Raw genomic sequence first — 12,707 nt, forward strand, 5'->3', positions numbered from 1 at the left:
TCCATCTGGGTTTTGCAGAAGAAAACACAAGAATATTCACCCAAGTACTCCCCTTGCCATGAGCAGGATTCAGACCAAGGCAAGACAGAAAGATCTCTTGGTATCAAATAAACTCAGCAGATACTTGGGGAACAAGAGTTATTGTTATACTCTTCCTCAAACTAAGAGACCAGGAACTAAGGATCTGTCAACAGGACAGATTGGCCACATCCCAAAAGATCGGTAAGAAAAGGCACTATGAAGAAAACTGCTAGCAACAGATGTCAGCTGGGGGACGAGAGCCTCCATGCCATACCCCTGCTATCCTCAAGACCCTGCCTGTGATTAGCTCAGCTAAAGCACCACCGGCACACAAGGAGCAATCAGCTTCTCTGCAAAACCTGGCCTCAGGTATGTATGGGAGGTGCACAGGGAGGATGTCTGGTGGCAAAGAGAAAGAAACATGGGAGATGTCCTCAGGTCAGAGCTGACTGAACATATAGCTGTGAAGTGGCATGAAGGATCTCTTCATTAATCCACAGAATGCTTGCAACTCACACTGTAGGTAGGGAACTGGACATCAGATGCATGTGTAATTGCAAGTGTCAGCTCATTGTTAAAAGGATGAGACTGGCCTGGGTTGGAAGCAGTGCTTCCCTTGGGTATCTTCTTGTTGGTCATCCCTTCAAGAGGAAGCATGGACTGCACCCGCTCCAGAAAAATGAGGCTCTATCGTCTTCCTGAGGAGTTTGATGGCGGAGTCCAGGCTGCCGTCAAAATGACCCCCGCTGAAATAGTCGGCACTCGTAGATCACAGAATGTATTCACCTTGTCTTCCTTTCACGTCAGTGATGTCCCTCTCAGACAGTTTTCAAAGGACATTGGCCCATACAGATGTTTAAATAAAGAAATAATAAGAAAAGCAGGCAAGAACACTAACAAAATGTCTGGAGGACTGATGTTCCATCTCAGGTCCAAATTCGGCAGCTTTTCTCACTTCCAGGGAGTAACTGCAGCTCCCCAGCAGGAAAAGGCAGCTCCCTTACAGCACCATCTTGCATCAAAGCTTCATCTCTTCTGTGTGGGGATAACGAGGTCTGTGGGATGCTGCAACTTCTCTGGAAGGGTCCTGTGCAAGGGGGCAGATGTCATGCCATGGCACCTCGTTCACTAAGAATGGCAAGAAAAGGAAGAGGAAGATGGATGGGGAGCTAAGTCCTGGGGTTAGCATGAGTACCTGGGCAGGAGCAGTGGCAGGAGGAGCTGGCAACTGGCCAGCAAGACAAGTTGGAGAAGGGCTGGGGCAGCTGTTGCCATCAGTGATGCCTGGAAGGTGGCAAGGCCAGTGGCTGGCAAACCTGGTCACCAGTGTGTACTCCATCCTCACCATGTAGTTGTAGAGTCGAAGCAAATGCCCCTGCAGAATATGAGGGGTGTGGAGATGGGAGACTCTTCCTGAAGCAATCAATTCATTGCACCAAAATGGCAGCTCCCCGCTGACGGGTGTGAAGAGGAAGCAAGATCTGAAGCCCTTAGGAAGTATTTTGTTGCCCTAATAGAGCTTTCCTTCTTGAGGTGACTCCTTAAAATGAAAAAATCCCTCTGGATCTCTATTTACTGCAAATGGCATCGAGGCTAGAGGTCTCCAATACTATTAGGGTTTAGCTAACTTCTTGTTTCTTTGGAAAGCTTCAACAAAACTCAGACAGCAGGTGCAGTATTTAAAAATATTTTTTTTGCTTTGTAAGCGTCTTCATATTTTAAGTTGTTTTGGACATCCAGAAAGGAAAATATTTTAGAACTGTAACTCCAATACTTCTGGTTAGGCTCCTAGGCCTGGTTTTTGGTATTAAAGTGGGCTTCCTGATTTACACAGCCTTGAGTGCTCACCAGTCCTATAAAACTCTCTGAGAGCTGCTGGTGTCGAGCACCTCTGAAAGTAAGGCCACCTATTTACTTACTTAATTTTAGGCATCAAGAATTGACAACTTAAGCTTAAAATGCCACATATCTCTGTATTATTGCACCCTTGGTTAAAAAGCAGTATGTTTAAGTTGTCTTAGTTGTTCTTTACGAACCCCAACTGCTCAGCCAGTGCAGCTAAAAAGCCAGCCACCAACAGCCATACAAGCTTGCCAGCATGCTGCCCACTGCGGACGAAAAACCCAGTGCTTCTGTCAAGGAGGCCTGTTACAAAGCCAGGCTGTTATTTATATGCTGCAGTTCCAGGATCCTGGTAAGCATCCGCAGTGCTCACCGCTTAGTATTGTGAAATTACTTTCTGAAACATTTTGCTTTTAAGCTAGAACAAAAACGTGACTTGTTCTCATCTCGGGGGGAGGAGTGTGGGGAAATCGACAAAAAAGAAAAAGGAAGGGAAGTAAAAGATTTACAAGTTCCTTTGCTTGTTATTAAAAAGGGGAAAAAATCAGCAGCAAAATCTACAAAACTCCCTCTTCCACTTTTAAATAATGTGAAAACAAAACAAAAATGGTCCCAGAATCTCCGCTGGAAATCTTGAAAAAAACAAGCAATCCAAGAAACCCCTGTTAAGCATTTTCAAGAGTTTCTTTTTAGCCTTAGAATATATTTTTCTTTCAGGAAAGCAGGGAAAACAGGGACATGTACAATTCATCATGTCAGATTAAGCAAACATACTTAATATTCCCTGAATAGGACTCTGACTAAGGCTCCCCAAAGATTAAATGTCAATATTTTACTTAAAAAAAATTTAATTTCAGGGAATCTTGTAAATAGCACGTAACTGGAGGTGATACTAGATTATACTCTAGAAACACCTTACAGTTTGAGCAATCTTGATGAGCTGTGCTCTCTGGCACTTGGAATAAACGATCTGTTTTAAGTATTCTTGATAGCATTTCAAAAGCACAGACAAAAACCACTTGGGAATGGAAAACAATTACCCCAATTCCCCCTCTGGAAAAAGCAAAAAAGAAAAAGTGCCTACACGACTGTATAAAACCCCCATGTATTTAAATACACTTCTAGCACTAAACTGTTAAAAAATTACACGAAATAGACTAACAGGTTAAAAATCAGGTTTAGGTGCTGAGCTGTTACAAAGAGTAGTGCCCTTTGCATTCGGACAGTGTTAAAACAATGTTTTTAATGTGGATGCTAGTGCAGAAACTGGAGATTAAACACAAAGAGACGCAGACAGCTACCACATGCAGGAAAACGAGGTTACAGGCACAGCAGCACCAGGCGCTCACCCATCACCGCGGGGAGGAGGAAGGGACAGGCATAGCAACCACAAGCCCAAAAGCAGAAAAGCGCATACCTTCAGCTTGGAATGAAAATCACGAGATTTCCTTCTGGCAAGAACCTGAATGTGACTAGACACCTGCAGGGTAGGGGAAGGGAGGAAACAAAGGAAAAGCCTGTAACCATGGAGATGAAAAGCCCCCTACAACTGGGCAAGCCAAACGTACCTTAATGGCGGCTTGAATTTCTCGAACTTTCTTTCTTGCTAAGACCTGTATGTGACTAGACACCTACATTGTTCAGGTTTATAGGGGGAAAAAAACAACAAACAAAAGAAAAACAAAAAGCAAATCAAATTTAAAACGTCTACTTAAAAAAAAAACCAAAAACCCAAAAACAACCCACAAAACTTTTCTGAAGGGAGGAAGTTATTTACATCTTCAGTAAGCTCTGCTGTTAAAGATACCACATTCCCAGGCAGATACCAAGCTCTTAGCACCGAGGCTTAACAATACAGGTCATCACTGCAGTGACTTGATTAAGGGGAAAAAAAGAAAGAGTAAAAAAAAACCAAAAGCATACTCCACCAGGTTGTGCATTCAGCTACGAGATAGAAGACACAGTTCACAGTTGGACACAGCCCACGTGTTTTGGTACCAATCCCATCCGTGGTCAGGCCCTGCGATCTCGTGCGGGGAGCTCACAGGATTTCTACCCCATCTGCAGGGGATGCAGATGCCCTCTCTGACCATTTGCCACTAGGCTTGAGGCATAACTTGGCACCAAGAAGTTTTATTCATTATTTATTGTGTTCTGCAGCTCCAATGAAGAGCCTCAGGCTGCATTTTGACCCCACTTGAAATGCTTTAAATTCTGGTACAAATGATAAAATACTGGCACAACATAGGTCCCTGAACCTGTGCTGGCTTCCTTAGTAATCTCAGCATCAAGTCTGCCCACAAAACACACATGTAAGTAAGGACCAGTAACTGACATCAGCTTGAGTGATGTTCAGGTTTGGCCCATCATCATTTCATTTTGGTAATAAACCTATGTAAACCCAGTCCTGCACAAGACCAGTTATTGGCTGTTGCCTCATGTTGTCTGTGCAGCTAAGGGTCTGGACCCAAATTCGCATTCCTGATTACTCAGGCACATACTGAAATCCATTCTGATTCTATGATTCTATGATTCTATTGATGATGAGGGTTTAATGATGCTGCCGCAAGCAATGCTTGGCAGCACTCAGCATCCTACAGCCCTGTGTGTGAAGGTTTAAAACCTGCAGTGATGGTAACAACTGCTAAAGAGAAATCTCTTACTCTTGTTTGACCCAAGGCATACCGTATCAGATGTTACATATTTTTCCTAAGTTAGTTATAGGTCCTGTCTGCGAAAGAACAAAGCAAAAGAAAAGGAGAAACAAAGCTTGATTTCCTCCCTCTAGAAGACTATTCCATGACAATAGGAACAAAAAGCCTGTATTTTTAGTAGGGAAACAAACAGTAATGCATAAATGAACACAGCCCCTGAAGGCCACCTTCAGACTTCTTCAGGAAGCAGCACAGGAAACCGTTTGCAGTAATTCAGTTATACTATTGCTTACTAAGCAATTTTGTAGTCAAACATGTAGATGCAGTTTTCACACGCGTTCATTTGTTTTGCTTTCAATGGGATATTAGTGGTGTTAAAGGTTATATAAGAAGCACAATTGTAACATTTAATTGCTCAGTTGAACCTCAAAAGTAATGACAATCAAACTTTTGTGAACGCTTGATCTAAAGTGACTTATGAATCGCTATAGAGGGTTGTACAAGTATGGAGGCAGAACATACGTAAGCCACCACAGCCTCCTTGGATTCACCACAGCTCTACCAGCACATGCTGGCCAAGAATCTAGCCCTAAGGTCTGCAATTTGACTCATGATGCAACTTTAATATCCCAGCGTAACTCCCGACTCTTGGAGCTCGCATGGGCATAGCAGGGCAGAACTTGGGAATTTGTCTTTTGCTTCAGATTTCTTTGCCAATCTTTTGTTTGTTCCTTCTCCACCTGCTGCAGTTTCTTTCCTTTCTCATGATTTTTTCATCCCTTGTACATATGTTTTCTTCCTGACTGACAAAGGATACCACCCAGGGCAAAATATCACCCAGTTCAAAGTGCTTTAAATCCAAGCACTGGCAGCAGGCCACCTTTGTGTGTGCCGACTCAGCATCACCTTTTCCTGTACTACAAAACACAAGGAGCATGCAAGTGTATGAGCCTCTGCCTTCCCCTTTGTCACACACATGGATGGGAAGAAGGGGAATCTCGCACCTGACGTTAGGGAAAGCGATGGGACTCTGCGATTTGCGAAGCATTTTAAACAGTGTAAAGGTTTAGTAACCACTGCGTTAACTACACGGCGTGTGTGCCTTCTGTGAGGCTGCTCATCACTGTGGATATTATAAAGGATTCAGTTGTGTAAGTTAATGGTTATGCAATAATCATCTCAAAAAAACCCCTCATGACTGGTTAGAGGTTTATTCCGACTCTTTGATGAATGAAATCTTACGGTGGTCACAGACCAGGAGCCTGAAGGCTCTTAGGGGATTTTTTGTGTTATTTTTTCATCCTGTAGCAAGTACTGCCCATGAGCTGAGAGCATGATTATGATCAGTCCTGCTAGATAGTTTTTTATTTATTTACCTCTCATATCCAGGGATCATAACCTCTATTATATAGGCAAATTATCTGGACTTTTATAAGCTTACATTATTCACCATCTCCAAATAACCATGATATTCTGCAATTGTCCTTATAAAGAAATAAGTATCAATGCTTCATGCTTCTGCTTCAATTTCTGACATTTTTTCCCCAAATACAGGGGATAATAGCTTCATGTATACATAGGTTAATAAAAAAATGCATCCTCAAATCACCACTGAAATGATGCACAACATAAAGAAACCATAGTTTTAAATATTTTCTAAACGACATGTATTTAATCTGAACAGTGAAGTCAATACATCATCTCATCAGAGCTGAAGCACAGACAGCCACCGCAGCCAAAAATGCCATGTTTTGTCATTCACTGACATGCATACTTCCCCACTGGGTTATTTTACCTGCTTCCTGGTCCGTGTCTTCCCTGTTCTAAGTTTGATGTATCTGGCTATCAATTCATTCCTACCTGAAACAAAGAAAAATTCATGATAAGGGACAAGCAGCTTCACATACATAAACACCATCAAAACACCACATTTAAACATGAGCTCCATGCATATGAGGCTTATGTTTTCTTACACCTACTCCACTTTTCCACTGCAAACTGTTTATCAATATTTCTCATTTTTCATCAGTATTTCTTTTCCCTCTCCTTAACAGACATTGTATGTGCCACACAAACTATGTACAGGACTATGGGTTCAGTGTTTTCCTGATGAAATCCTGCAGCTGTTTGCAGGCAGAGGGAAACCTCCTTGGCCAGTGGTGGTGCCCAGGATGGTCTCCTGCTGGAGAACTCCCCATGCTGGAGCTCATACAAGGTCTGAGCTTCTGTGGCTTTGCTCCCGACTGCATGGGGTCATGCTTGCCTTCCTTGCCCACCTGGACCCCTGCTGGGAGAAGCGGCTGCTCATGAGAAGGTTGTGTGCCACTTCAGCCAAAGTGCCAATCACCCAGATGCTACAGTTTTGCTTCAGCTTTTCTCCAAGTTTTAATTCTATGAGGAGGACAGCAAAATGTACCCTTCCTGCCAGGAAGCACTCTGCCTCCTCCACTGACAGAAATCATTGCCTCAGTTCAGCAGGTTATCAATCACACCCTTAAACTCTACACGTAAGAGTGGTCACCCTGCGGTGTGCCTAAGTTCCTGCTGCAGTGGGGCTGATCAACACGGTGGTTTGTTATTCAGAGCTCTATTTCTCTTGGAAATGTATAGTATTTCCAAGTTTCTAAAAGCTATTTGACTCTTCTTCAGTCACACATTATGCTACCTAATAGAAACTAATGTTTTCTTTCCAAATAATTTCCTTCCTAAATATTGCTGACATGGAAGATGACATAGTTTTATGTGGTGTCCTGTTTATTTTCACTGCATATTATGTTACTTCTCCATAAGCTGCAATAACTTAAGTATACTTGTTCAACAAGTACTAAGTTATGGAATTACGTGCATTCAGTACAGGGGATAAGCAGCCTGTGTGTAGGAAATGAGAAAACTGATTTAGCAGCAAGCTGAAAATGGGGAGGTTAAGAAAATAACTTGTCATCCACCAGGTTATTTTAAAATGGATGAGTACATAGCTGTGGAATGCAGAAAGTTATTATATCAGCCAGGGACTCAAACTCTTTCAGTCTGATGTTGCGGGGGAGAGATGGGTAAGTTTTGAAGTAGCCTGCCTATGTCTAAACAGCATTTTCTTGACTGGAAGACTGAACACAGTCAAACTAGACCTTCATTTTCCTCTTTTCTTCTGGCTCTCCCTTTGGGACTTATTTTATACCCTTTTTATCAAATGTCTCATGGTTCCTGTCTCTTTGGTGGATTGCTTGCTAAATGGGTACTAGAATATGAAACATCAACATGCTTTCTCAGATTCCCTGTTTTGGTCTGGACTGTGTGCCAGGTTTCCCACAACATGTCACAATACTGGGAATGAGAGGTTTGTAACTCTTCAGCAGGTCTCTCCAGGACAAACTTTGAGAGGTAAGTTTTGTGTGAGCACTTATGCAAACAAGCAACATTTCTGCACACAAATGAGGAATTTCCATACACAGAGGAGCAGCTAGTTATTACCTAATTTCACGCAAAGACCTTGTCTTTTGGCTGAACAGAAGTTCTGCAGCCTGTCGTGCCTACAAGGTACTTGCCATACGCAATTTGCATTCACCCCATAAATACAAAAGCCTTGTGTTCACGGAGTGAAACTAGGGAATACTCGATTCTGTATCTCTCTATTTTCATGTTCTTTCTCATAATCCAACTGTTCACTTCAAATATGGAGATTTTGTTTTCATTGTGGTGGCTGTCCCCCTCTCCTGTGTTCAGCAGTAGCAGTCATTTTTCTCCTTCTTAGTACCTGGTGCAGTGCTGTGTTTTTGACTTTCAGCTAGGGAACAGCGCTGATAACACCGATGTTTTTAGTTGTCGCTCAGTAATGTTTACTCTGACCAAGGACTTTCTAAGTTTCATGCTCTGACAGAGAGGAGCGGAAGCCGGGAGGAAGCAGGGACAGGGCACCTGACCCAAACTAGCCAAAGAGGCATTCCATACCACAGCACGTCATGCCCGGGATGTAAACTCGGGGCAGTTACCCGGAAGGGCTACATCACTGCTTGGGTTGGTGGGTGGTGAGTGGTTGTATTCTCTTCCCTTGTTATTTCCCTTATCGTTATTATTATTGGTGGTAGCAGCAGTGGTTTGTGCCATACCTTAGTTACTGGACTGTTCTTAGCCCATGGGAGTTACATTCTTTCGATTCTCCTCCCCATCCCTCCGGGAGCGAGGGAAGGAAGGCGGGGGGCGAGGGGAAGTGAGCGAGTGGCTGCGTGGTTCTGAGTTACTCGTTGGGCTTAAACCACGACACCCCCTATGACCTTATGCAGCAACAGCAGCCACCTCACAGTGCCAGGATAGCAAATTCACTTGCAGGTGTTGGGCATGGACAGAAATAGAGCTGCTTGACTCTTCATTTATAGTAGATGGAAAAGTTCTACAGTGGAAAAACATTATACGGTTTGGGAAAAGGAACCAATGAGAGGCTGAGAGTCTGAGGCCACAGCAATGAGAGGGGAGAGGAAAAGGTATACAATGATGGAGAAGAGAAGGCCGCGTGGAGACCTCATAGCAGCCTTCCAGTATCTGAAGGGGGCCTACAAGGATGCTGGGGATGGACTCTTCATCAGGGACTGTAGTGAGAGGACAAGGGGTAACGGGTTCAAACTTAAACAGAGGAAGTTTAGATTGGATATAAGGAAGAAATTCTTTACTGAGAGGGTGGTGAGGCACTGGAATGGGTTGCCCAGGGAGGTTGTGAATGCTCCATCCTTGGCGGTGTTCAAGGCCAGGTTGGATGAGGCCTTGGGTGACCTGGTTTAGTGTGGGGTGTCCCTGCCCATGGCAGGGGGGCTGGAACTAGATGATCTTAAGGTCCTTTCCAACCCTAACTATTCTATGATTCTATGATTCTATGTACATGATACTAAATGTGGTTTGGACAAGAGTTTTCCAAAACCTTCTTGTTTGATACTTTCTATGCTTCTGCAGCGTCCCTCTAATGAGTACTGGGGTAGCAGAAAGTGGAGGTGCACAAGAACTAAAAGAAAATCAGGAAGATGAATTTCACCACCTGCCAACATGGAGCCCAAAGGGGTGGTAGCCTGCAACAGCAAGCCTCTGAGATCTGGTGAGATTCATAGATCACCATATTCCTGCTATCACCAACGATAACTGGTATGAACATTTTCATATTTCTGAAAGCACATTTTGGTTTAATTAGGGAATGTCCCCCCTCTTTCTCTGCATATCTTGAAGTATGTGCATACATTAAACACCCAGAATAGGTTTTCTGGTGCAAAAAGCATTGTCAGGCTGTCCTTATTAGCAGCCAGTTGCTTTACAAGGCAATGTAAAAGATGTGTTCCCATCTCTCATCCCTCTGTCTACACTGAAGATGTTTCAGATACATGGTCACAGCACAGGTCACTCCAGCCATCCCTTGCCCATTAAGCCAGTCCCATGCATCCCTCAGCTGTAGCTGAGGTTCTACAGTTTTCTTCCCAGTCACAAGAGCTAAAAACCTATTATTTGAAGGAAAGCTCAGATTCCAAGGTAGGCACTTGACAGGAAAAGCAGCTTATAAAGAACACCAAGCACTGAAAGTCTAGACTGTATTATTCAAAATACCAGTCAAGTGCTATCTCTAGTTGAGCCCCAGTCCACCCATGAAGTGCTCTGGCTTGAACCAAGGCGGGGTTCTCTAGTCACTGTCTAGCCTGGCCAGGGGTATGACTAACAACATTGTGGTTTTGCAAAGTGATCGCTTCCCCTTAAGGTGAGGTCTAGCTGCAGCCTTGCCGGAGAAGAGTCAACAGGGTGGAATAGTCTGACTTTACCTAGAGTGAGGAGGAACTCTGTAAGAAACCATGCAAAGTGGCCAAGAAAACAGCCTTACGTTTTCCTTACAGCCAAGTTTTCAACACAGCAAAGAAACATCCATCAGGTTTAGCCAGAGCAGGAGATACTGTAGCCTCATGAAGCTCACTAAATATCTTCTGCCCAGACACAATGATCTGAAGAGAAATAAATCCTTTCTTAGACTACCAAAAGCCATAAACACAAAACCAAGCACTGCCTAACATACAAAATAGATGTCCCTGACTACAAGTTTACAGCCTTTCCGTTATCTACCAAACACTGGTGCTCTTCTTTACCAACCTCGACAGACACTAGCAGAAAAGACCTTATCTCCCAATCAGCTACGGCCCAGAGAAGATTTTTAAGAAAAAAAGGCTAAAACACCGTTTCCTGTTCTTCAGACTGAGAAAAGTTTTAGACAAAATGAAGCTCAAGAAACTTCTTTAACTGCCCTTTAGAAACCTTAGGATGAAAACCACTCATTAATAAATATATCTGTTTTTCTCTAAGAAGAGCTCAGCTATGGAAATACTTTCCATACACATCCTCCCTCCCTCTCCCTCCCTGTCACGTATCTCTGGGAAATTGCCTGGCAGAAGAGGTCAGGTTTATGAACTATAAATGTTCAGCTCCTTCTTCTTGTCATCTGCTATGACAGTCTCCTACTTTGAATGTTTCGATTCAGGTACCAAAGAGAGGCATGGGGAAGGGCACGATCAGATAAAACATCTTCACAGCACAGGAATGTTTTCCAAGGATTTTTAAAAGATCTGGATAGGGCCACAACAAATATTTTATATAGGCTTCTTCTTGTGTGTTTTGTTTGCTTGCTTGAGGGGGTTTATGTGTTTTATTGTTTGGGTTTTTTCCCCTTTTAAATCCTTTTATCTGTCATGCCCTTCTTTACTGCCAGTGCAATTGCAAACTCTAGTTAGTTCTCCCTCCACTGATGCTGAGGTAGAGGCACTGTACACAACAGAACATCTTTAATTGCGGCAGAAAGTAAAAAAGGGGTTCAGCTAGGAAACAGCTGTCCGGCCCCCCAGGGCAGCACTGCTCCTGCCAAGCAGCGGGACACAGGCTTCTTCACCTTCCCAAAATACTGCCACATCCCTGAGGAGCATCACCCTAAACAAGGAGGTGTGCGGTGATCCTGGTCACCTTGCAGGCGGTGTGCAGGGCTGACATTTCTGCTCTTGTTCAAAATAAGCAGAAGCAGCTGCAAAGCTGCAGAGAGGCTGCTCCCACCCGCCTCTCCCCAAGGGAGGCAGTTGTTGCTCTTACAGAGGGCCCTTGTGCACGGAGGCCTCCCCCGCTAATGCTATGTCCAAAAACAGCCTAAGGCAGCCAAGCATCAGCCCCCACAAAGGTCTGCACCAGGATCTCAGGTGCCGCTGCTGCTGCGGAGGGTGGGTTTGGCCCCACTTGCCCAGCACAGGCAAGGCCCCCAGTATGAAATCACCCCGAGTGAGGAGGCCATAACAGGCACTGCCTTCACACGCCACAAGTGGCACCATCACCTCTGCACATAAGCCACCAGGCCACCACAGGCAGCTCTACCAAGACGTACATGAGCTGTGGACATATCCTCAGCCATGCCAGATCCCTTTCCCTTGGTCTCGGCCACAGGCATTGCAGCTCAAACCCAGTCCCCACTGACAACGGGGCAGCAAGCTTGTGCATCACAACCCTGTGGAATCACTGGCTGCATGGCAGGTGGGTGTCTTTATTTAGAACATTAATGACACAACTTAAACCTCCACCCTCCCAGCTCCCAGTAATAGGCACCATCCGAATGCGATAAAAATAAGTGAGTGTGGGAAACCAAGCCGGTTAGCAATTTGAAAATGGAGAGCTGATTTTTAAAGTTTTCATACTCTGCAAAATAATTAAAGTAATGATCAAGTAGAAAAGCCTGTTCTTTTCAGATAGTGGTGTACTGTGAATTCCTCCAAGTTCTGAGAGACTCTGGCTTGAAACAGGTATTTTGCCTCCTGAGCGCAAAGTCTAGGGACAGACCAGCACCAAACAATTCACCTCCCAAGTCCTGCTCATGGCAAACCTTTTCAGCTGGTTATGGTAAACTCCACCCTTTGTCGTCTCTGCTCGAAGGTGCTACAACAGCCTGGTGATTGTGAAGTGCTGCACGTGTGCCCAGGGGCCAAATTTGGAGAGCTAATGAGAATTTTGTTTGGTGAGGAGCCTGCTGATGAGCTCATCGCATCTCAGGCTCTCCCAGGACAGCCCCTGTGAGTGGCACTGAGCCCTTTGTCTCACTGCTGAGCATGGGCCGGATCCAGATCCTACTCAACATTGCAGGGGTCAGTGTGTGGCCATCGTCCGCAGGGACACGCTTGGTTTGAACACTTTCCCCCATCAGAA

The 12,707-nt window shown here is 44.4% G+C and overlaps 1 protein-coding gene across 2 annotated transcripts in view; it reads right to left on the reverse strand.

Moving 5' to 3' along the window:
* Nucleotides 1-12,707, reverse strand: part of TEAD1 (TEA domain transcription factor 1) — a gene marked incomplete at both ends in the record, with an annotated part of 100,632 nt that overhangs the window by 34,148 nt on the left and 53,777 nt on the right. For both annotated transcript variants that reach the window (XM_080619582.1, XM_080619581.1), the window contains 2 exons: nucleotides 3,281-3,343; nucleotides 6,313-6,373. In XM_080619582.1, the coding sequence (XP_080475708.1) occupies nucleotides 3,281-3,343; nucleotides 6,313-6,373 (124 nt within the window). The remainder of the gene's footprint in view (nucleotides 1-3,280; nucleotides 3,344-6,312; nucleotides 6,374-12,707) is intronic.

Source organism: Psittacula echo, assembly GCF_963264785.1.
Source record: "Psittacula echo genome assembly, chromosome: 5".
Classification (NCBI taxonomy): Eukaryota; Metazoa; Chordata; class Aves; order Psittaciformes; family Psittacidae; genus Psittacula; species Psittacula echo.